Source organism: Gorilla gorilla, chromosome 23, assembly GCF_029281585.2.
Source record: "Gorilla gorilla gorilla isolate KB3781 chromosome 23, NHGRI_mGorGor1-v2.1_pri, whole genome shotgun sequence".
Taxonomy (NCBI): Eukaryota; Metazoa; Chordata; class Mammalia; order Primates; family Hominidae; genus Gorilla; species Gorilla gorilla.
In genome coordinates, this window is record NC_086018.1 from 38,103,923 (window position 1) to 38,129,933 (window position 26,011).

General features: G+C 42.4%; 1 protein-coding gene and 1 pseudogene across 13 annotated transcripts in view; one reads left to right on the plus strand and one right to left on the minus strand.

Moving 5' to 3' along the window:
• Positions 1-26,011, plus strand: part of TNRC6B (trinucleotide repeat containing adaptor 6B) — a 296,357-nt gene that overhangs the window by 61,417 nt on the left and 208,929 nt on the right. For 9 of the 13 annotated variants that reach the window (XM_055374696.2, XM_055374703.2, XM_055374712.2 and 6 more), the window contains exons 2-3: positions 16,867-16,940; positions 25,547-25,637. In XM_055374696.2, the coding sequence (XP_055230671.1) occupies positions 25,593-25,637 (45 nt within the window). In that variant the 5' untranslated portion in view covers positions 16,867-16,940; positions 25,547-25,592. Of the gene's footprint in view, positions 1-7,822; positions 7,980-16,866; positions 16,941-25,546; positions 25,638-26,011 lie in introns of those variants that run through there. The other 4 variants (XM_063704788.1, XM_063704790.1, XM_063704787.1 and 1 more) reach the window with 3 other exon arrangements.
• On the minus strand, positions 6,028-6,896 carry LOC101145712 (large ribosomal subunit protein uL30-like; annotated as a pseudogene).

Consider the following 26,011-nt stretch of genomic DNA (forward strand, 5'->3'; position numbering starts at 1 on the left):
GCAATCTCCACCTTCCAGGTTCAAATGATTCTTGTGCCTCAGGCTCCTGAGTAGCTGCGATTACAGGCCTGTGCCACCACACCCAGCTAATTTTTTTTGTATTTTTAGTAGAGACAGGGTCTCGCCATGTTGCCTAGGCTGGTCTCAAACTTCTGGCCTCAAGTGATCCGCCTGCCTTGGCTTCCCAAAGTGCTGGGATTACAGGCGTGACCACTGCGCCTGGCCTATTTTTTAGAGACAGAGTCTGTCTCTTGCCCAGGTTGGAGTGCAGTGATAACAATCATAGCTCACTGCAGCCTCGAACTCCTAGGCTCAAGTGATCCTCCTGCCCCAGCCTCCTTAGTAGCTAGGACTACAGGTGCACACCACCATGTCAGGCTAATTAAAAAAAAAAAAATTATAGACATGGAGTCTTAATTATTGGGTCTTACCAGGCAGAACTTAAACTCCTAGCCTCAGGCGATTCTCCCGCCTTGGCCTCCCTAAACACTGGGGTTTTGGGCATGAGCCACTGTGCCCAGTCTCTATACCATTTTGTTTCAGGGACTTAAGCAACCATGGATTTTGGTATACACCAAAGGTCTGGAACCAATCCCCCAAGGATACTGAGGGATGAGTGTATTATATTGGATGGAGACTAGGGGAAGGAAGATTGAACCTAAGCACTGTAGAGGGTTGTGGTATCAAAAGTCAGTAACACCTAGAGATAGGTTTGGAGAAGAGTTCTTTTTTGATAGGGTAGTTTGGAGATTGGAGGGACATTGTGGAAGACATTCTCAGCAGGTCCCCAAGTTCTCTCCTCATCTGGGCCCATTGCTTTCTCTTCAGCATTTTTTTTTTTTTTCCTTTGAGATGGAGTCTCACTCTGTTGCCCAGGCTGGAGTGCAGTGGCATGATCTCGGCTCACCACAACATCCACCTCCCGGGCTCAAGCAATTCTCCTGCCTCAACCTCCCGAGTGGCTGGGACTACCGGCATCTGCCACCATGCCCAGCTGATTTTTTGTATCTTTAGTAGAGATGGGGTTTCATTGCGTTAGCCAGGATGGTCTCGATCTCCTGACCTTGTGATCCGCCCGCCTCGGTCTCCCAAAGTGCTGGGATTACAGGCGTGAGCCACCGCGCCTGGCCCCTGCTTCTTTAAATAACTAATTTTCAAACTTTAACCTATATCAGAATCACCCAGAGGGCTTGTTAACAGCACATTGCCGGCGCCACCCCCAGCATTTCTGGCTCACTAGTTCTGGGGTAAGGTCTGAATATTCACATTTCTATCAGGATTCCAAGTGCTGTTGCTGCTGTCTGGGGACCACACTTTGAGAACCATTGCTCTAGACTGAGTCCTCTTCACTCCCCTTTTAGATTACTCTAATGGTCTCTAGTTGGGCTTTTTTTTCTGGTTTTCCTGTCCTTTAAAGCCTCCTGACTCAAATTAGGACTGCAGTGGTGAGAATAGAAGTGGAGAGAAAGGAATGAAGCTGAAAGACATTTCAAAAGAAGGATTAATGGGCTTTAGAGACTGAGTAGATGTGTGGAACAAAGGACAGGAAGCAAAGAGGCATTTTCTAAACATGGACACCAGATTTACTCTTTGGAAAACACTTCTTTCATCTTGTTATTTCCCAATTCAAGAATCTGCAGTGAGATAAATCTAAAATGAGATTTATTTGAATAAAATACAGCTGACAATTGACACCCAACCGGTGTCACTTCTCTGGTTTTGTCTAAGTCAAATCTCATTATGACAGATGACTTTGCAAGTAGATCTCTGCATTACCAAATACTTTCATGGCCGAGCCAGTGACCTACTTTAAGCAGTATCCAATTTAACAATTCCAGTTCAGCAAACTAGTTTGGATAGCATTTTAGGACTTGCAGAATTTAATCTGAAGTACTATGGTACATTTGTATATATAAAAGAACTGTTAATTTCTAAGGGTTAGTTTAAACCCTATTTAGAAATCGTGTTTATCATATGAATATATTTTTTTAAAAAAACATTATATACTATGCTTTCTGATTTACCTTTTTCTTATGCTTGCTGTTGGACAAAAACAAGGAGGGGGATATTGTGCCAGATACTCGTGTTTGCAATTATAAATGCAGATGAGGCCAAAGTGTGTGTTTGTACAGGTGGGATGAAATAAACAAATGACAGTGAAAGCCTGCTTATCAGGATCATTATTTGTTGTTGTCCCTTATTAGGATTCATTATTTGGAAAATAAGTATAGAGAGGACAGTTTGGGTTTTTAAGATATTTAGTATGTGACAATTTAATTATTTCTTAATTTTTAAAAGCTGACTTCTGTCTTAGTCTTACATGATTTGGCCTCACATGTGTGGATGAGATTTTAAATATGTGAGAATCATAGCTAGTTATAAAAGAGTGCCAGGTATTTGCATTATAACAAAACACTTATTTGTGTATAATTTATATACATCATATATATAAACTTCACCCAGTTTAGATATACAATTAAAACATAGTAACTTGCCCAGTTGTGGTAGCTCACACCTACAATCTCAGCACTTTGAGAGGCTGAGATGGGGAGACTGCTTGAGGCCAGGAGTTAAGAGACCAGCCTGGGCAACACAGCTAGACCCCATCTCTAAAAAAATAAAAATAAAAAAATTGACTGCGCGTGGTGGCTCATACCTGTAATCCCAGCACTTTGGGAGGCTGAGGCGGGTGGATCACGAGGTCGAGAGACGGAGACCATCCTGGCCAACATGGTGAAACCCTGTCTCTACTAAAAATACAAAAATTAGCTGGGCATGGTGGCACATGCCTGTAATCCCAGCTACTCAGGAGGCTGAGGCAGGAGAATCGCTTGAACCAGGAAGTTGGAGGTTGCAGTGAGCCAAGATCGCACCATTGCACTCCAGCCTGGCGACAGAGTGCGAGTCTGTCTCAAAATAAATAAATAAAAATAAATTAATTAATAAATTAATTTAGCTGGTCATGATGGCATGTGCTTGTATTCCCAGCTACTCGGGAGGCTGAGGTAGGAGAATGGCTTGAACCCAGGAGTTTGAGTCTGCCGTGAGCTCTGTTCGTGCCACTGCACTCCAGCCTGGGCGACAGAATAACACCCTGTCTCAAAAAAAAAAAAAAAAAAGTCTATACAGTTGTACCATCATCATTCGCAACCCAGTTTTAGAACATTTCCGTCAACCCAAAGAGATCCCTCTTGCCCAAGTGCTGTCAGTCCCTTTTCCCACTCCATGCCCCAGGCAGCCCCTGAAAATTGAATCATATGGTACGTAGTCTTTCAAGTCCAGCTGCTTTCATTGAGCACAATATTTTTGAGGTTCATTCATGTTGTAGTATCAGTAGCTTGTTCATTTTTATTGGTGAGTAGTTTTCTACTGGATAGATTTACCACAGTTTGTTTATCTATTGATTACTTGAAGGACAAAAAAGACATTTGGGTTGTTTCCACTTTTTTGGCTATTATGAGTAATAATTCTTTTTTTTTCTTTATTTTTTACCTTTTGAGGTGGAGTCTCATTTTGTCACCCAGGCTGGAGTGCAGTGGCACGATCTTGGCTTCCTGCAACCTCTGCCTCTCAGGTTCAAGCAATTCTCCTGTCTCAGCCTCCCGAGTGACTGGGATTACAGGCATGTGCCACCACACTTGGCTAATTTTTGTATTTTTAGTAGAGACAGGGTTTCGCCATGTTGACCAGGCTGGTCTCAAACTCCTGACCTCACGTGATCTGCCCACCTTGGCCTCCCAAAGTGCTGGGATTACAGGCATGAGCCACCGCGCCCAGCCAAGTCTATCTTTTAAAAGAAAAAAAGAAGGCTGGGCCCGGTGGCTCATGCCTGTATTCCCAGCACTTTGGGAGGCAGAGGCAGGTGGATCACAAGGTCAGGAGTTCAAGACCAGCCTGGCCAACATGGTGAAACCCTGTCTCTACTAAAAATAGAAAAATTAGCCAGGCGTGGTGGCGGGTGCCTATAATCCTAATTACTCAGGAGGCTGAGGCAGGAGAATCACTTGAACTCAGGAGGTGGAGGCTGCAGTGAGCGGAGATCGCACCATTGCATTCCAGCCTGGGCAACAGAGCAAGACTCCATCTCAGGGAAGAAAAAAAATGGTTTTCATAGTCATTATCATTTGAGCCCTACAGTAGCCTTACAACAAGTAGACAGGACAAGTAGTATTACCCTCATTTGTTGCTATCCAGAGGGAGTCTACACCTGTATTCTCAGGTTATTGCCATAGGAAACCTATCAAGAGTATGCTTCCGTTTTGTGGTGTACACACAGGATAGAGCAGCACCAAAGGACTACTTCTGTATGTGATGTAGATCCAAATTTGGAGTCAGTTTATTCATTCTGCAAATATTCACTGAATATCTGCTACCTGCCAGGCACTGTGCAAGATGGTGGAGGATTGAGATGTGAAAGATTTAGTCTCTGCTCTTGAGGAGTTAACTGTCCATAAAGGCTGTATACAAGAAAATAACTATAATTCTGGGCCATGGGAACCCAGAAGCAGAGGATCTAACAAGGTAGAGTGGGGAGCAGAGAGGAGGGTGTCAGAGTGTATTGATGATATCATAGCTCACACTTACCTGGTGCATACTCTGTTCCAGGCACATTCCAAAAATTTTACATATGTTTACTCATTTAATCTTCACTTCATGCCCTTACCCTGTTTTACAGACGAGAAGGCCGCAAAACTGAGTGTGGTACTTTGACCAATCGCACGCTACTAGTGAATGGTAGACCTGGAATTTAGACCAATCAGTCTGGCTCTGGAGTCTGTCTCCTGGAAAGGTTTCTCAGAGGAGAGGCACCCAAGCTGTGTCTTGAATAACAGCTTGTAGCTAGTCTGCAGAAAGGTGATTGGGATATGTCTACATGGTTTTCTAGGCAGAGAAGTGTCACAAGTAAAGGTAAAGAAAGCACACGATTGAGAGCAAGTGTGGCAGACTACTTGTGAGAAAAGATGGGTGGTAAGGAATGAGACTAGAAAGACAAGGCTGAGGATGAAGGGCCTGGCAGGCCATCCGAGGAATTTGGGTTCCGTGATCTAATTTTTAAAGTTATACCAAAAATACCATTTTTCCTTTTGTATTAATTTTATTTTTGTTTTGATTTAAATCTTTTTAATTGTGAAATATATCACACAATCAGAAAAGTGCATAAAGTACAAATGTAAAACAATTATTTTAAAACGACCACTTCTGAGGTTAGGAAATAGAACATTATAGCGGCCCAACAGCCCCTTCTTAGTGACCTTCACTAGTCACAGTCCTTCCTCTCCCACCTACAGGTAACCACTCTTTTGATTTCTTTATTTTCCTTTCTATTTTTACTGTCCATGTCCCTGTAAACATTATAGTTTTGCCTGGTTTTGAACACACGGAGTCATATGCTGTATCTCCTTTTGTGTCTCGTCCTTATGTTTGCGAGATTCATCCATGTTGTTACGTGTGGCTGTCCCTTTGTTTTTGTGCTGTATGACATTCTATTTTATGAATATACCAGTGTACTTACCATTGTGCTATTGAGGATATTTGGGTTGTTCCCAGCTGGGGACTATTATGGATAGTGCTGCTGTGTGTGCCTTTGGGGTACATGTGCATACATTCTGCTGGGTATGTACCTAGGAGTGGGATTGCTGGATCATGGGGCATATCTGTCTTGAACTTTAGGAGAATCAAGCCAAACCATTCTCCAAAGTAGATATAATAATTTGCATTCACACAAGTAGTGTGTGAAGATTTCTGTTGTTCCATAGCCCGAGCAACACTTAATCATATCAGACTTTGATGTTTTTAGCCATTGTGGTATATAATGGTGTATCATTATGATTTTCTTTTGCATCACCCTTACTTACTACTGAGACTAGATGCCTTTTCCTATGTTTATTGGCCATTTGGATAATTTAGGTTTTTTTGTCATCGTTTGATGACATGTTTCATCTAGCCTCTTGCCCCTTTTCCTGTTGGGTTATCTTTTTCTCTTTTAGAACTTGTTAGAACTCTTTATTGTTTTGAATATGGGCCTTTTATTGGTTTTATGTTGCCTGCTTTTTCATTTTCTCGAGGTTGTCTTTTTTTTTTTTTTTTCAATTTGAGAGCAGGTACTGTTTATTAACTGACCAGCTTAGAAAAATAATCATGGTAGACACCTTAGTTTATTCTTCTAATAAGCCTGTTGATCTGGTCCTTCTTGTTGCCAGCATCTCCACCTTCTACAAAATGGGTGGTCTTTTTCTTCATTCTGCCTCGTGGAGAAGATAATTTTAAGGGCCACAGGAAGTTATTTGCTTCTTTGAAGCATTTTCCAACAGTATAGATCTCATGAATCAGATCCTCCAGCAGATGATGCCATATTTACCAAGAGATCGAGCAATCAAAGTGTTATCTGTCAAAGCAATTCGCTTCTTACTGAATTCTCCATAACCGCGCTTGTAGATAAGTTCATTTAGTGACTTTAGATTTGGGTACCCCCAAGCAATATATGACTCTACAATCCTCAGCATGTTAATTGAAGCCCTGTTGAGCTTCACAAACGTTCCATTGAAGATTTCAGGAAGGCGAAGAAGCCGCAACACCTTTCAGACCTTCGGGCTTACACCATTGATACCTCTGATCCTGATGGCAAATGCCAATTTGGGTTCTGCAGGTACATAGAAGTTGCCAGCTTTTCTTGCCACCCTCGCCATTCAAATTTCAGTTCTGTCCATCTGCCTATGTTCCTTGTGACAGTGCTTTGCTTTTTCATAGATAAACTTCCTCCTTGCCCTTTGAAGCATCTTTTGGGCAAACTTCTTTCTCAGGCGCTTGATCTTCAGCTCTGCAAAATTCCTTCACTTTTTCTTAAGGATTTCTGGCACAGCAGGAACTTTCTTCTTCTTCTTTTCTACACCCTCCATGGTTCCAGCCGGAAAAAGAGGGAGGGTATCTTTTGATGAACAAATATTCTTAATTTTCATGTAGTCATGTTTGTCGGGTTTTTAATACTAGGTACTTTTTGTATCCTATTTAAGAAATCCTTCCCTACCCCTAGGCTATGAAGCATTTTCCCATATTATCTTCTAAAAGCTTTATTATTTATCTTCACATTTGAGTATACAGTTCACCTGGAATTTGATTTTTGTGTATGGCAATTCTTAGCTAACTTATTAGTACTCCTCTGCCTTTAAAAATTTTTATTCTATCCAGACTTTCTGGCTGTCCTCAGCAGAATGGTTGGTCTTCATTACCTGGTTTACCATTCCCAGAAGCAGAAATGTCTTTTAAAGTTTTAGTTTCACTTTGACTTAAAAATGATCTGTCCCGTCTTGTTAAGGGGCCTTAATGAATATGTTTACTAAAAAATAAAAAAAGACTGAAAAACTATAGATTCATGACTGTTTCTATTTTTTATTTTTATTTTAAGAGACCAAAAAGAAGCTTCTGTTTCCTCTCTGCTTCTGTCAGCTATAAAATACTGTTAGACAAATTTAAGCTCGCTACATAAAATGAACATGGTTATACTTATTGCAGGATAATTTCAGAACGTTAATCACAGGAAAAAATTAAATTAAAAAATACACACTATCCAACGTTGACTTTGATAATAAAATGGCTTAACTAAGGCAGTGGCTACCCCCCTTTCTCTGTTTATCCATAAATTTAAACCTCTTTTTTGGCCAGAGATGGACTGTATGCAAACCGCATCCAGAATGCTTTTAGTTTGTGCCACAAAATATGAAGAAAATGTTTTCAGTTTATGGCAACTAGATCCATGACATATGATGCTCCAGGAACTGTTTTTACAGTGCGCAAGATGCACAGGAACAGAATAGCAAACTCACATGATTGTTGGCAAGGAAAACCTGGCTACGTGGCTGATGTTAAATTTGCTTTTTAAGACAGCCAGATCAAGAAATGTCTGAAGACTTTGAGACTGCAGCAGGGAGATGATTTTGCAGTTAGTAAACACAGCCCCGGGAAGCCATGGCAAGGCAGTTCTGGTAAGCCATTTACAGCTTCTCTTCTAGCAGGAGAGCACAGTGGAGGCTCTGGAGAGGAAAACCTGACGTGGCCTCTAGAGAATGTCGCCCAGGGCAGTAGAGCCTCCCTGGTGGCACTGCTGTCAGCACCACCCTGCACAGCCCGGCAGAACCCTGCCTTGCCCTGGCCATCTCTGTCTCTGAGATTCACCACGGAGGTTAGCTTGGTTGTAGCTGAGCTGTTAAGAGTAGGGGTTTGTGTTCTTGGAAGTTAGGGCTTAGGAGCCACACATTTCCTTCTTGCCCAGCTCTTGCTTGCTTAGACCATTTTCTTTATCTTTTTCAATGAACACTTGTCAAAGTGTGCTCCTTCCTCCCATCCAAGACCCTTTCAGAAGGTCACAACTATTTTAATAATATTAAGATGCTGTATGCCTTTTAAATTCATTCTCCCATGAGTGCACATTGGAGTTTTTCCAGACATGTGATACTGCAAAAGATTGAATGCAAAAGTATATATTTGGGTGCAGCTGTTGTTGCTCAAGCTAGACATTAAAGAAATTTGCAAAGATGTAAAACAGTGCCACTGTCCTCAAATTTTTAATCCTTTGAAATACCATTTTTAATTTAAAAAGCAATAGTTTATTATTTTTATTTTAAGTTTCAGGGTACATGTGCAGGATGTGCAGGTTTGTTACGTAGGTAAACATGTGCCATGGTGGTTTGCTGCACTGTGAACCCATCACCTAAGTATTAAGCCCAGCATACATTAGCTATTTTTCCTGATGTCTCCCTCCCCCCGCCACCCACCCCCAGCCAACAGGCCCGTGTTGCTCCCCTCCCTGTGTCCATGTGTTCTCATTGTTCAGCTCCTAATTATGAGTGAGAATATGCAGTGTTTGATTTTCTGTTCCTGCATTAGTTTGCTGAGGATAATGGCTTCCAGCTGCATCCGTGTTCCTGTGAAGAACATGATCTCATTCCTCTTTATGGCTGCATAGTATTCCATGATGTATATGTACCACATTTTCTTTATCCAGTCTATCATTGATGGGCCTTTGGGTTGATTCCATGTCTTTGCTGTTGTGAATAGTGCTGCAGTGAACATACGCGTGTATGTATCTTTATAATAGAATGATTTATATTCATTTGGGTATATACCCAGTAATGGGATTGCTGGGTCAAATGGTATTTCTGGTTCTAGGTCATTGAGGAATCACCACACTGTCTTCCACAATGGTTGAACTCATTTACATTCCCACCAACAGCGTAAAAGCGTCCTTATCTCTCTGCAGCCTTGCCAGCATCTGTTGTTTCTTGACTTTTTAATATAAAATCACCGTTCTGACTTGCATGAGATGGCATCTCATTGTGGTTTTTCATTTCTCTAATGATCAGTGATAGTGAGCGTTTTTCTTATGTTTGTTGGCTGAATAAATGAACTAATACTTCTCATGTTTCATAGTTATAATTTTTAGTATGGCAAATATTGATAATTAAAATTAAGATAAACAAGAGCTCTTTGAGGTCCTCCATAATTTTCTTAAGTGTAAAGGGATCCTGAGACAAAAGGGTTTGAGAATCACCTGCTTCAAATCCTGTCAGTTCCAGCTGGAATCCCAGTTTCTCTCTGAAGGCGGCACAGGTTATCTAGCTCACCGTTTTCTCTACGTTCTCTAAACTTCTGTGCCACTCAGCTTAGCGCTTAGCTTTTTTCTCTTTATATATAGTGTAAGGCCCCTGAAAAAGGGGATCAGATCTGAAATGAGAGTTTTTTGAGACTTCCAAGGTACACAGTGCTGGGCAAAGCATAAACAATTGTTAATGATTATTCATATTACTATCATCATTATCAATGTTCAACTCACTGGTTTATTGGAGAAGCAGTATACATCTAAAATTTGTGAACAATCTCACCTCATAAAATCAATATGCAATATAGAAAAAGAACAAAGATTTTTCTTTAATCACCAATAAATTGGTCACAAAAGTTAACATGTTAATCTGCTTAATTATTTCTTTTAATTTTAATTTTTAATGTAAATTGCCAAATTATAATTGCATATGCTTATGGGGTACAAAGTGATATTGTGATTTATGAATATAATATGGAATGATTAAGTCAACCCAGTTAACATATTTATTACCTCTAATCTGCTTAATTCTTATGTGACCAACAATTGCAATAAAATCTGGACGTAGGCCCTTGCTCTGAAAACTTGCTGAGCACAGTGCCATGTACTTAGTAAGCATTCAGTAAAGCTGGTTGACTTGAATCTGCTGTTTCAGTAGCTGCCTCTGCTGTTCTTGTAACCCTCGGTGAATTCCCTACCATCCCTGCCTCTACCTGTAAGTGATTTGCAGTTGTTTTAGGCTTTCAGAAGGCAGTCTTACTTTCTCAAGCCTTTTCTGTTAAAGAATTGACAGATTATTCTGGGGCCAGGCTGGAGGGCATAAATTAGTTGAGCAAGCTGGATTAATACCCCAAGGTTGGGTATGAGTCTTTCTGATCATTCCTACCTTGGACTGAGTTTGTTTTTCTTAGGCAACCTTTCCTGACTTCCAAGACATAAAAATCAGATTAACATTCTTGTGCCAGGGTCCTACCATCAGTCCCAAAGTTTCCTTCACTGCTTCTCCCAGGAAGTCTGGGGATGCCGTGCAAGTAAGTACACTGCCCTCATAGACTGTTACAGCTGATAAGCCCCAGCTTTGTTTTCGTAAGCTCAGAATGTCATATTGTATTGAGTTGATTTTAGTTTTTTCGTAAAAATGTGTGTGTTTATTCCACAATAATTTATTGGGAACGTCCTTTGTGCTGGCACTATATTAAATGACAGTGATAAGGAAGCCTTAGACCGGGAAGCTTACCACCTCCGAGTGTACGCACACATAAGCAAGCCTAGTGTGTGTTCTGAGTGCAGTTGCTCACCAGGGGAAGGATCCGTCCAGATCACCTGTGAGAAGAGGGAGTCAGGAAAGACTTCACAGAACAGGTTTCCCTAAGCCTGCATCTTGAAAGTTGGGAAGAAATTTGTCCTGTCCGTGGGAAGGCAGTCCAGGTGCAAGCAGCACATTCAACGGCACGTGAAACCACGTGGTGCTCAAGGGAAATGGAAAACAATTGGGCTTTGGAGGCGAAGGCAGTGGGGCGAGCAGAGACCAGGCCTCGCCAACCGCAGTGGGAATGGGGTTTTATCTACAGGGTGGATGAGGCACATTGCAAAGGCAGTAAGGATTTCTACTTTTTAAAGGTAATTCTAGTGGTGTAGGGGAGGGGTGGGTCTTGAGGGTAGGAAAACCAATTGAAAAAATAACTAGCATAAGACTGGTGAGAAGCTATGCCAGAAGCAGGGCAGTCAGTGGCGGTAGGAATAAGGAAGTATATACTAGAATAGTTGGGAATTAGAACTGACAGTTTGGTGAGAGGAAGGAACTGCTGATGTTCGCAGACTTCTGATTTGAGTGGGATGGCAGTATTCCCAAGTGAGGCAGAAGAACACGCTTTGGGGGAGGGTTGTTTTATTTTAGGGCCCTGTGGCACATGAGGTGGAGCTGCATTAGGCAGTTATGTAGATAGTTCTAAAGGCTGTAACAAAGGTGAGCACTAGAGAAAGACTTGGGAGTCATCAAGATCCAGGGGGAAGCTGTATCTATGAGAAAGCATAAGACCAGGCTGGGCGCAGTGGCTCACACCTGTAATCCCAGCACTTTGGGAGGCCAAGGCGGGTGGATCACGAGGTCAGGAGTTCAAGGCCAGCCTGGCCAAGATGGTAAAACCCCATCTCTACTAAAAATACAAAAATTAGCTGGGTGCGGTAGCAGGTGCCTGTAATTCCAGCTACTTGGGAGGCTGAGGCAGGAGAATTGCTTGAACCCGGCAGCAGAGGTTGTAGTGAACCAAGATCGCACCACTGCACTCCAGCCTGGGCAACAGAGTGAGACTCCGTCTCAAAAAAGAGAAAGCAAAAGGATGGGTGTGTAATAAAAAGAGAAAGGGAGGTGTGGACTCCGGAGGAGGAATACACCAGTAATGAAAGGACAGGGAGAAAAAAAACTGTCCTGTGAAACAGACTGGAAAGAAACAGACCAAGAGGTAGCAAAAGTACTGCCGTGGGCCCTTCCAAGGGGGTGGGTGAAGGGACTAAACCTGCTCCATGTCAGATTGGGCATCAGAACTGAGTTCAGTCCGTGAAGCCAAGAGTTGAGTTTGGTTCCCTCTCCATGACCTTGTCCCCCAGTCTGCCATGTACAGCAGCAGCTGTAGCAGCAGCTTTTCACCGTCTCACCCACCCCAAACCCTGCCCATGATAAGAAGGCTGGTTGCAGACCCAAGGGAACAGGAGGACCCGACACAGCCAGGATACCAGGAACTAAAACAGGATGCCCCTGGCCCAGTGGCTGGATCTTCAGTATCCTTACTCTTAAGACAGGAAAGTAGCTCCCAAATGACAGGTTTCAGGTGGTTCTGGTTCGGATTTTTATTTATTTATTTTGTGTTTATTTTTAGACAATGGTTCTGACTTTTAAATGCTAGAGAGAGGTTAAAGGAAGAACAGTTGAATAGTACTCGTTGCATTGACACTGAGATTGATAGGGACAGAAATCAAGTTGTGATGATTAATAAGTGAATGAGAAATTAGTATGTTGAGACCACAAATATAAACTGCTTTTTCTAGAAGCTTGACTAGGCCAGGTGCAGTGTTTCACGCCTATAATTCCAGCACTTTGGGAGGCCAAAGAGGGTTGATCACTTGAGGTCAGGGGTTCAAGACGAGCCTGGTCAACATGGTGAAACCCCGACTAAAAATAGAGCCAGGCATGGTGGCACGCACCTGTAATCCCAGTTACTCGGGAGGCTGAGGCAGGAGAATTGCTTGAACCTGGGAGGTGGAGGTTGCAGTGAGCTGAGATTGCGTCACTGCACTCCAGCCTGGGCGACAGAGCAAGACTCCATCTCAACAACAACAAAAGCTGGACTAGGAAGGGAAAGAGGGGAGGAGGAGCGCAATAGCTAGAACAGATTTTAAGGTTAAAGAGGATGTTTTTAGGAATGGACAGACAGTATTTTTACAGAACTTCCAAAGCGTTGAAGTGAAGTAGGGAGTGGCCTAAAACTGCAAAGATAGTATTTCCAGGTCTTGGAATGATGGTAAATCTCTTGTGTATGGGGACTAAATAAAACCATCTGTTTCTAGCAGATCTACCTCCACCTGTGCTCCTTTTGAGACAAGGTCTGGCTCTGTTGCCCAGACTGGAGTGCAGTGGTGTGATCTAGGCTCACTGCATCCCCTGCCTCCTAGGCTCAAGCCATCCTCCCACCTCAGCTTCCTGAGTAGGTGGGACTACAGGTGCATACCACAATACTGGGCTAATTTTTTTGTGTTTTTTGTAGAGATGGGGTTTCACCAGGTTGCCTAGGCTAGTCTTGAACTCGTGAGCTCAATGAATCTGCCCACCTCTGCCTCCCAAAGTGCCGGGATTACAGATGTAAGCCACCACACGTGGCCTCCTTAAACTTTAGATATTATTATTTGTGTTACTTAATCAACTAGGTATCTTCTTGTCCGCTTGGGCCAGGTGCCCTGCTCACAGAGCTGGATGGGTGGTACCCTCCTGTCTGCCACCAAGTCTCCTGGCATCCCCTCTTGCTTCCTGGGAAGACCTTCCAGGCCTCCTTGCTGGTGTTGTGCTCCTCCCTCACATCTGCTGCCTCACTTAAGACATCTCTTCTGGACGTCTTGCTTGAAGTTAGGCCAGTTGCCAACAATGTAGGCAGACAGGGTTTTCAGAGTTATTTGCGACTCAATTAAAAGTTTATAGTGTATTCTTAATAATCTGTATCCCAAGAATTATGCTGGATATCAAACTGATAGGAGTGGTGAGTCCTGGGAAGACTGGAATGGAAGGAGAGGGGACATTGGTTAAGAGCCTCTCTATACTGCTTGAATTTTTAAAATGAGAATTTAAATGTAAAATAATTGTGCTGAATAGTCAAGTTTGAAAATTAAAACCCTGCCATACTCAGAGGTGATACTAGTAAGATACCAGCAAAATAAATATAGTTTGTTGAATATGTATTTCTTTCAACTTGCCATATTCTCTAGGAAAGATTTAGTTCTAATTAAATCCTGTGAGTTTAGTTAGGTACTTGGCTTTGGAAGAATTCTTTATTTTTATTTTCATTTTTTTGAGACTGGGTCTTACTGTGTCATCCAAGCTGGAGTGCAGTGGTGTAATCATGGTTCACTGCAGCCTTGACCTCCCAGACTCAAGCAATTCTCCTGCCTTAGCCTCCTTAGTAGCTGAGACTACAGGCACATGCCACCATGCCCCGTTAATTTTTTACATTTTTTTGTAGAGATAGGGTCTTCCTGTGTTGCTCAGGCTGATCTCGAACTCCTGAGCTTAACTGATCCTCCTGCCTCGGCCTCTCAAAGTGAAGTGCTAGGATTATAGGAGTGAGCCACCACGCCCGGCCTAGAGGAATTCTTGCAGCCGGCTTGCAGTTTAGCAGGACCTGGGGATTGATTTAACCCAAGATCCACTGAACATTCCCACCTCTTCTGTGAATTCCAAGACTAGTTTGGCTGTTCTGAAAGAGAAGAGAGAAAACTGGAGTGGTTCACAGTTTTACTGCCGCGGCTGTACCTGATCAGATGGTAGAATTACCGTGTAGTTCTGAGCATTTCAAAGCAGTTGTGGAGGAATTTGCCGCTATTTATACCTTGGAAGGAAAATAGTGCTGTAGGTAACTTCAACTAGATAATTTCAAATGTTGATTTATAATTAATTTTTATGTTTATTTTGAATACGTGTGTACCTGATACAGAGGTTCACAGCCTGGCAGAGAAAGTAATGCAGCTGTTCTGTAAAACCTGGATTCAAGAGTACTTGGAAAACTGCTCAGTTTCCCTAGCCTACCTATCCTCTACCTTAATTCTTTTTTTCCCCTCCCTTCTGAATACAGGCAGTGTCTGAGACTCACTGCCAAGCAGGCTAGGGACTGAGTGGCATGGTCTCTTTCTAGCCTTGTCTGTTAAGGAGACATGTAATGAGCAACTTTACAGGGTTGGCACACTATTTGGACTAATGATAGATCCAGAGAAGAGGCTGTGTTTTAACCTAAACGGGAGACTTTAATCAGAATAGGGAACTAAAAATTAGTGTTATTCTCTTGATAGTCTCTGCAGTTGACAAAAAATTAATGAATCCAGTCATCCTCTGAAGTGCTGAGGGTCAGACATAACCACGTAGCCTCGAATTCTCTGTAAGGGCCAGACCCATCTTGGAGGTTGCAGCTAACTTCAATTTTTACCAATACATTTAATTAGGGGACACATCCACATTCAAGTACTGAATTGCTGGGATCCCATTGGGATTCAGTTCAGCTTATGTTGATTGGACTCTACCCAATACCAAATTCAAAGGTGTGTCAGACATGGTCCTTGCTATCAAGGAGCTCCTGCTGAGTGAAGAAAATGGACCCGTGGATATTACCAATATAATGTGTATCTCAGAGGAGGAACACTTTGTCCAACCAGGGAGGATACAGAAAATTTCTAGGAGATAACACCTAAAGGAAAAGGGGAAGGGAATAGGCAGAGGGCTCTCAGACATCAGTGTGTGTGTTGTGAGTAAGGAAACTGTGCAGTCATGAAGTGATAATGGGTCTGGAGAGGCCTTGGATTTTACCCTAAAGGTAGTTATTGACTGAATTTAGGTGGCGAGATACCCAGAGGTCAAATTTCCTCTTTAGCAAGAAAGACTGCTGGGACACAGTGTACAGTAGGGAGATAGGGTGACAAGTCAAAATATTTCTAATTCTCATCACAGTTCCATCTGAGATGTATTGATTCAAACACTATTAAATAAAGTAAGTCAAATAGAGGGGACGACAGATAGCAGGGCAGTGAGGTGCTTTCAGATTCCCTGCAGCACCGTCTCAGCACTGTGCTCTAATGTGGGGCTGAAGCCCTGACTTACAATCTCTAGCTGTGGGGAATGGAGCACGCTGTCTTGGACAGAAGTATTGGGTTGACTGTGAAACTAAGGGGCCAACTTCCAAATAGTGCCAGCTTTCTGACAGCGGTGTAGATGCTGGTCCCAGATGAGCCTCTGCTGCGCTCGCCATTGCTTTGAGCACCTGCACACACATAGGTAGCTCCAACCTTGAGGAGCATTCCTTCTGCGTTTGTTTGTGTCATTGTAAAATGAAGTTGCTGGCCATTTAATATATATTCCTATATCTCTGTATTCAAATACATGAATATATATTTCAGAGAGAGATTCCATCATGGAATAAATAAAATATTTACTGCATTTACTAGCAACTTGCTATGAATTGATTTTGAAGAGACTATTCCAGCCATTATGGGGGAATGGATTGGGGAGGAGCAAGAGTAGGAACAGAGAACCAGCAAAATGGCCCCAACAAGCAAGAAGGGCAGCAGTGAAAATGAAGAATTATGGGTAGATCTGAGAAACAGATTTTGAAAGAGGAAATGATAGGACTTGCTGATGGGCTGATACGAGGGGTTGGGTGAGAAATTCATGACGGATGTCAGGGTCTGACCTAAACACCTGAGTAGAGGGTGATGCCCTTGATTGTACAAAGCCTTAATATTAATAACCATTTGCCTTTATTGAGCATGTGTTTGGTATCCTGCCCTGTACTAAGAGTTTTACACATATTTCATTTAAACTTCAAAAGAACCCTATGAAGAAGGTGTTGTTATTGTTCCCAGTGTTGGTTGAGGAAGCTGAGCTCTGAGGGGTTGGGCTGTGGGCCTAGAAACAATAGCTGGTGAAAGGAGGAGCTGGATTTCCACAAGTCTGCCTGTGCCACTGTTTCATGTGGCATCTTGCTATGAGCATACAGTTCATAGTGATTTTTTTCTCTTTTCAGGGTTGTGGTTTTTTGCACTGAATGTAACCTAGACTCATCTTCACGGGCTTGTGTTGCCCCAGGTACTGTCAAAGGTAAGTTTTTAAAATATATATCTACCATGTATTGGCAATAGTCTTCTTCTTAAAAAGAAGAAAAGTACTTTTTCAAAAACATTGTTGCCCTTTTACCAAGTTCTTACAGAAAGATATTTTTAAGGTGACCATCATACCAGCCCCTTGCTTTCCTACTATATGGTAGGTAAAGCACTGGTATTTAGATGGATACTGACATTTGGTGCCTCATGCTAGAAAGCTACAACTTAGTTATTAGGATTATGTGAGTTTAATGTGAGTGTTCCCCTAGCGTCTCTGTCTCTCACCTTTCCCTGCTGCGGTCTGTAGTCCACATTACTGCCAGGGTTCACTTTCTGAACGATAGATTTACTCAGGTCATGCCTTTACTTAAACAGCCCTCATGGCATCCAGTTGCTGCAGATGTTGTCCCACAGATCCCTTCAAACCTAATTCCAGTCAACATTTCTGGCTGCTTTTTTAGTGAATCCTTATCTGTAAGCCTTAATGGACCATTTTCTTTTCCCTAGATATATATATAGTATTTTTCATGGCTTTGTGCCTTGGTTGATGCTTTTCTCTTTTTAGAGTTTGGAAGCAGGGAGAAGAATGACTATCTACTCTTCTTGTTGTATTTTTCCTGTTGTCTTCTTCTCCCAAACTCCCTTGGCAGAATTTCTTTTTCATCTGTATTCTAAGAGCACTGTTGTTATTACAGTAATAAATTATTCAATATTTTATATTAAAGTTGTTTATTTGTATCTGTCTCCTTTACTAATATATAAACCCTTTGAGACTGCTTGGAAAGGAGCTAACCTATTTTCAATGGCTAAAAGAGGCCCCCACAAGCAAGAAAGGATGACAGCAGTGAAAATGAAGAATTGTGGGTGGATCCGAGAAACAAATTTTGAGAGCAAAAATGATAGGACTTGCTAATATGAGGGGTCCAGGGTAGGATTGCTAATATGAGCTAATATGAGGGGTCCAGGGTAGGATGAGAAATTCATGATGAATTTCTCCCCAACCCTTTGCTAGGCTTATGTGCCTAGTGTATGCACCTTGTCTCTATAGAGACAGCCACTTACCTGAAGACAGTAGCCATAACCATAGCCACTGCTAAGGTCAAAATACTGTGTGGCCTATGGTTTTTGAACCTCCAATTCAGCCTCAGTAGTATAGAGAAATAAGATAAAATGCTCTTAGACACCTTGCTAAGAGTTCTACACACATTGTTTAATCTTTATAACACCTTTTCCTGCACAGCTTTTGGATGAAAATATCAGGATTAGAAAGTTAAATAACTTGCCCAAGACCACACAGCTAATAACTGACAAAGAAGAACTGTTCTACATTTTCAAAGCCACAGCTCATTCCAGCATAACACACTATCCCAGCACCATCTGGCATGTGGTAGAGGCACAGTAAATGTTTATTGAATTGACGTCTATTGCATTTTAAAGAAAAAGCACTGTCATGCATTAATTCAGTCATTCTTACATAGAAATTTATTGAATACATATTAAATGCCAGGTACACAGTTTTAAGTAGACTGAATACAGAGATTAACAAGATATAGCGTCTGGTATCAAGGGGTTGACAGTCTAATCCTTATCACATAGAGGAATCTATGTGAGTAAATAAATCCAATAAAGTGTTACAGATCCCATAATAGAATTCAAACAAGATCCACTGGAGGCACTGAGGAAGGAATCATTATTTCTGCCTAGAGATGGATCAGGAAATAGTTCATAAAAGCTGAGCCTTGATTGGAAAGTAGGGTCTCCCCTTGTGGCACCCGAGGAGGGAAAGGCAGAGGGAGTGATAGCAACAAAAACATGGAAACCTGAAACAGTCTGCCGTATTGGCAAAGCTGTAAGATGTTCATTACGGCTGGAACAAAAGGAACAGAGACCAGGCAGACGAGGCTGGAGAGACAGGCGAGGGCTGGATCCTGGAGGGCTTTTGAAAATATTAACATATTTGGCAATTTTCCTGGAAGAACTTGCACAGGTACTGTAGGACATTACTTGTATTTAGTTCTTAACATTTGCTGAGTCCTGTCGTGTGTAGCAAGCACTGTGCCAGGTCAAGAATATCCACCACCTACCACAGGTCCCAAACTGGTGACTGCTCCAAGTTGAAGTGATGTGCAAAAACAGAAATTAAACACTTGTGTCGGCCGGACACGGTGGCTCACGCCTATAGTCCCAGCACTTTGGGAGGCCTAGGCGGGCAGATCACTTGAGGTCAGCAGTTCCAGACCAGCCTGGCCAACATGGTGAAACCCTGTGTCTACTAAAAATACAAAAATTAGCCAGGCGTGGTGGCACGTGCCTGTAGTCCCAGCTACTTGGGAGGCTGAGGCAGGAGAATTGCTTGAACCTGGGAGGCAGAGGTTGCAGTGAGCCGATATTGCACCACTGCACTCCAACCTGGGCAACAGAGCGGGACTCTGTCTCTAAATACATACATAGATAACATACATACATACATACATACATACATACATAAACACTTGTGTGTTGTCTCATCTCATGAGGGGACATGACTTGTCACTTTGGCATGACTTGTTCACCCTTCTAGTTTTCATGTAAGTGGGCTTTGCCCTGACTTTTTTGTGACTCTGTTAGCACTGATACATTAGACTTTGTCACTTCTTACATGGAACCCTTAGTTAACCGCACACTTCTGCATTGCCTACCTTACTTACCTTCTGTTTTGTCAAAAGGAAAGTAAAGTTGCCCTAGACACAACCATAAGCCATGCCTTCAAACAAGAATGTTATCAAGGTTTGTTCAAGAAACACATTGAAAACTAAGGACAGCTCCAAAACAACAAAAAATGAGAGCAAGTGAAATAAAGGACAAAGATAAAAATGGGTATCAATATGACATTTAGTAAGTGGGCACATTACATGGTTTTAATCAGGAAAGATTTTTAGAAATAAAAATTGACTGGAGGCCAGGCACTGTGGCTCACACCTAAATCCCAGCATTTTGGGAGGCCTAGGCAGGTGGATTGCTTGAGCTCACAAGTTCAAGACTAGCCTGGGCAACATAGTGAAATCCCAACTCTACCATAAATACAAAAATTAGCTGGGCATGGTGATGTGTACCTGTAGTTCCAGCTACTTGGGAAGCCCAGCGAGGCTGAGGCTACATTGAGCCGTGATCATGCCACTGCACTTCAGCCTGGGTGACAGAGTGAGACCCTGTCTCAAAAAAAAAAAAAAAAAAATACTGAATAGATATTAGAAGGGTAGAGATGTGGATTGGTGATGAGGGGAAGGGGTTTCCAGTAGGGTGTGGACTAGGATATACATAGAGAGAGATTAGCATGTTGTGTGCTGAGAATGGAAAGATTTGCCTGCGTGAATGCAGAATACAGGGTGCTTTGAGAGTAACTAGAAATGAGGTTAGTGAAAAGCTTAGGAAGTAAAAGTGTGTGATTAATGCTGTGGTAATGCAATAATTTGGAAGACAAGGCTGATATGGAAAACTGAACTTAATTCTGAGGAGGATACGTTTTAGATATAAGTTGAGATCAAAGGGTATCCAATAAGTAATATTCTCTTCCCTGCTCAAGTTCTGAACCAACAGAGACTTAGCACAAAGGAGTAAGGCAGATAGGTGGAGATCAAAATTTCACGTTTATCATTCATAAAGTTGCCATAGGAGAACTGGCTTAAATCTAAGGGCAAGCAGATTTTTAATACTGGACTGGACTTAACAGGTTTATTCGCCCAGCAACACTAGTCTGGGATAGACCTGCCTTCTCGCCTGCCTCCTAGCCAACGAAAGGAGCAGAGCAGAACAGGTGCCCCCGAGGGAAAAGGGAGAGAAAAGGGCTGGACTATGCAAGCCTGGTTTCTTCTTCCAAACACACTGATCAGAGAAGTGACTTCACCCCTGACAGCCTGAGTCAGGGATACAAAGCCAGGAATATGAAAAATTGGATATTGTCCCATGTGGAAGGAAGCATCAGGAGCAGGGAAAAAAGTTTTCCTCCCCTAGCATTCCCTAGCTTTTGTTTCTTAGTACATTGTTCTTAACCAGTAAGTCTAGGTCAGCCAGAGTTATGCCAGTCTCCCTTCCTTCCTCCTTTCCCTCCTCCCTCCCTCCCTTCCTTCCTTCCTTCCTTCCTTGTATAGCCAGAAACCTCTTAATTTTCATTTTCCTTTTGAATCACCTATATAAACCCAGCACAAGCAATTTAAAGGAAGAACTTCACTGGTTTTGTAATGCATGTGTGCTATTTGAAATTCAGCTGCTTTGCAGCTTATATGCAGCGAGTGATTGTTCCACTTTCTGATGTCTAAAAGGCCTGTAGGAAGAAAGTCTGTTTTCCCTGAAGTCTAATCTTTCCTCAGCCATGCCTGCTTAGGAAAAGCTGTGCCGGCATAATTCAAGGTCAAGCACCAGCCTTCTGTACACTGAAGCTACCCAAGCCCACTAATGCCCTATTCCCTTTGCTGAGGCCAGCACAGCTGGCATTTGCTTGCTAGGCCAGAGCAGCCAGTGTATGCTGAGGCTGCCTGCACAGCTGATATGTAAATGAGCTTTCAATACCAGCATCACCACCACCGCCACAACCGTCTGTGGCTTGTTTCTTGATGAGGCCTGCAAAGCCCCCAACCCTTTGCTAAGGCTTATGTGCCTAGTGTACGCAGCCTTGTCTCTATAGAAACAGCCACTTACGTGAAGACAAAGTTGCCATAACTACAGTCGCTGCTAAGGTCAAAATACTGTGTGCCTATGGTTTATAAACCTCTAATTCAGCCTCAATAGTTACAAGCTAGTGTATAACTATAAAAACAACAGTAAAAAGCCTAATATAAGCTTCTACAAGAAAATACTGTGCCCCCTCATTAAAGTCCAAGGCCTAAAGTCCTGGCCTTAACAGAAGCCTCAAAAATGCCACATGTATTTTACTCCCTTGAATTTTAGTTCGTGTCTATTTATCAAAAATTCGGTGCCACACACTAGAGGTTAGGGTCTTTGAGACCCAATAAATAGCACTCTCCTTCCCTTGACTGGGCTCTATATTTTGGTCTCCCAAATGTCCTCCTTTTTAAAAGCTTATATGCAGCGAGAAATTGTTACACTTTTCATTTTTCCCTCCTTTTTAAAAGGAGGGCATTTGGGAGACCAAAATACTGTTTCTCTGACTAATAAAGCGGTATTGGACTGCCCATTCCTGCTGCCACTGCTATTATGTGTGCCACTGGGCAGAGGGGCCGGGCTTAAAAAAAAAAAAGCTGTATTGGAGAATGTGACACATCTACAGGCCAGTGAACTTAACACTGAACTTCATAATAACACAGACTGACCTACTCACGGGTAGTTGTGAGGGTCCTGTGTTTATGGGTGGAGGAGAAGAGGAGAATGCATGCTTCCCGGGGCAGCTGGTTTCCAGAAGGAAGGAAAAGACAGGGCTGAGCTCCACCTACGTTGTTTCTCCTTCCAAACTCACCATTAAAGTAAGATCCTGTTAACTTCTCTGGAGTGGATTGTGTACAGGTGGAGAGGAGCCAAAGGTGGAAACTCAGGAGCCAGGAAGAAGCATTCCCCTTTCACAGCATGTCCAAAGGGAAATGGAGATCATTGGGGATCGGACCCTGAAAGAATAAGAATTCAGAGTAGAGAATGTCTTGTGAGTTGGTCATCTCCATGTACTTATTAAGTACCTATTATGTATCAAGTGCAAATACATTGTCAGTGAATCCTCAGAATAACTATTATTCCCAAGTTTTGGTAGGGAAGCTGAGACTGAGACAAATTGAGTAATTCCCTCAAGGTCACACATCCGTAAGCATTCGGGTCAGTTGGACTCCAGTGACGGCCACAGCTCCCCCTCCAGGTTCCAGTCACTGCCCCTTCCGCTTCAGGCCTAGCAATAGTAAGGTTCCCAATTGTTGTCAGCCACTGGGTGGTTCAGTAGCCTTTGTTGGTTTCCCTATTTCCATTCTAACATGTTGGAAAACTGAGGGCTGTAGTAGTAGGGAAGGTAAGACTTGGGCCTTGGTAGGATCTTATTGGGACACGATGGATTTTAAGAAGTGAGTGGAGGGGCAGAAGTCTTGGTTAAAGCCTTGGGTAGAGGGTGGTAGCATGGGGGAGGAGAGATGACAGTGTGCAGTGTTAGGGGATAGGGAGGAGGAGTCGGTAACGGGAAATAGCAGTGATTGTCAGAGAAGGAAAAAACTAATTTAGCCAGGCAAGTCAAGCTAGAAAGAGACTTAAGAAAAATAGAACAGCCAAATAGGAGAATCCAGAAAGGATGAAAGTAAAAAGATTAAAGCTGAAGGAGAAGCCAGCAAGTTGAGAGCAGTGCCCTTTCATAGAAGAAACAACCACTGCCATCCCTTCTTCCTCTCCCGACCTCCTGTCTCCAGTCAGTGCCTCCCACTGGCTTAGCCCAGCCAGCAGCCAGAAGATAAGGAGCCCAATGATGGTGTCCCCTGGGGTACACAGTTAGGCGGAGAATGGAGTGTGGGTCTGGAGGAAGCAGACAGTACAGCACCAGACCAAGGAGTGTGCTGAGCACAGGCCTGCAAGCATGAATGGAGTTCCAAGGAGTTTTCCTGGTTCAGCTATGCCTATAATGAAACAGAGAAATGCAGTCTCTGTTTCAGTGAAGTAGGAGAACTTAAAGACATCTGTGAAGCAAATTACACATAAAATCTTTCTGGATAAGTTATTGAGTTTTTCCAATGCTATCAACCTAATTTTTATAGAAAGAGAACTTTTTTTTTTTTTTTTTTTGCGCAACTGTGATAAATAGGTGAGGGACAAAATCAACTAGAGAAAGCCTATTTTCACTTGCTGTGAGCATCCCTCATGTGTTTTACAGAGGGTATGGGCAATGTTGATTAAGCTGGGAGCAAGTGAATGGATATCAATTGAGAGCTTCTACTGTACTGATTTTACACTTCACATCACATAAATATGCATTTGTTCCCAACAAGACCTTGCTAGGTGGGTGAGCAAAGTAGATATTTTGGTAACCCCTTCCCACCCAGTAGATGAGGCAACAGCTTCCTGGAAGTGCCTTCTTAGCCTTGAGTCTTGGCTGGTTATAGAGAAGCCTACACCAAAACAGATCATCAAGCGTTGTGCATTAATAGATTTTTCTTGCACACACAAAAAACATACACTACCAGCATCTTTTTACTTTTTTTTTTTTTTTTTTTTGAGACAGGGTCTCACTCTGTTGCCAAGGCTGGAGTGCAGTGGTGTGATCACAGCTCACTGCAGCCTTGACCTCCTGGACTCGACCAGTCCTCCCACCTCAGCCTCTCCAGTAGCTGGGCCCACATACATGTGTCACCACGCCTGGCTAATTTTTGTATTTTGGGTAGAGGTGGGGTTTCGCCCCCAGGCTGGTCTTGAACGCGTTAGCTCAAGCCATCCACCTGCCTCAGCCTCCCAAATTGCTGGGATTATAGGCATGAGCCACTGCACCTGGCCTTTTTTAGTTTTTATGTTTTGTAGCTATGAGCTTTAGAGTAGCTGATAGGTTTGTAAATATTCATACCTGTATTATAATGGAGATTTGTGTCATTTGAATAATTATTCCTCAATAGGGCCAGGAGCGGTGGCTCACGCCTGTAATCCCAGCACTTTGGGAGTCTGAGGCGGTCGGATCACGAGGTCAGGAGTTCAAGACCAGTCTGTCCAACATAGTGAAACCCTGTCTCTACTAAAAATACAAAAATTGGCCAGGAGTGGTGGCAGGCGCCTGTAGTCCCAGCTACTTGGGAGACTGAGGCAGGAGCATCGCTTGAACCCAGGAGGTGGAGGTTGCAGTGAGCCAAACTCTCACCACTGCACTCCAGCCTGGGCGACACAGCAAGACTGTGTCTCAAAAAAAAAAAAAAATATTCCTCAATAATTACATATGTAATGAATTCTTGAAAATGTTGCATAAATTTTTAGTAGTTTCCTTTTGGTACATTTTAATTCATAAAATTTTAACAAACTTTTTCTTGACTCATTTTATTCTTTGAGGAAAAATTAATTACTTTTTACTGTCTTGCCCTATAAATAGTCTCATATAAAAATAAATGAACTGACATTTAGTTTATTAAGCACATTTCCTAAAAATGAAAAGTGGGGCCAGCCATTATAGTGTACTTTAATTTCAGTTATAAAGAAAGCAGGAACGTTATTCATAAATTATAAACCCGGGAAACCCTGCCAATTCCAATAGCCTTAGCCTAATACCCAGGCACTGTGACCTGCAGGGGCGGAACAACAGGTGCACCGCTTTGCTCACTGCCATACTTTCTTGCAGGTCAGTGTCTGCTGTAAGAATTTCACCACCACCTCTGCCAAAAGCCAAATAAAATAGGGAAAGAAATCTAGAGCTATTAATATCCCAATGCTGGAAACCTTTCCTATCTACCCTTCTCCCCCAAGATGGGAAACATTCCCTCCCTGCTTCTCTCCCTCCCTTTCTTACCTTTAAGATGCATATGCATAGACACACACACACACACAAAGTTACTCAAAGTTACTTCACAGTATCTATGGCCTTATTGAGAGAATTTCAGTCTAAACCTTTGAAAAAAAATTTTTTTTTGCCCTGAATTCCTTACATACTTTTTTTCTTCTCTCTTCTTTTAGGCAGTATTTTTGTGTTTCTGCAGAGTTTTGCACAAAATCTGTTCCCATGCAAACCAATGAGGGAGAAGTATCGGAAGAAAGCAGTTCCAAGGTCAGTAAATTACTGAAAGGTACAGTTTGGGTAGAAATTGAACAGTAGAGGCTATGGATGAGTAGAATGGGTATTTCATTTTACATGACTGTAAAAATTCAATTGAGTTAAATTAGAACCTAACATAAGATTGAGAAATATTTTTTCTTTTCAGTATACTTTTTAATCCTATATGCTAATTTAAAACAATTTTACTGAACTACAGAGAACTTTATAATTTATTTTTAGAACACTAATACTATGTCTTTTAAAGTTTGTTACAAAAGTTACTATAGGCTTATAAAAAATCAGAAGTATATAAAGTCAGGAGTCAAAGCTGGTCCCCTGTTCCTGCTGCACAGAGGCAGTCACTGATAATTTTTAGGTGTTTTTCT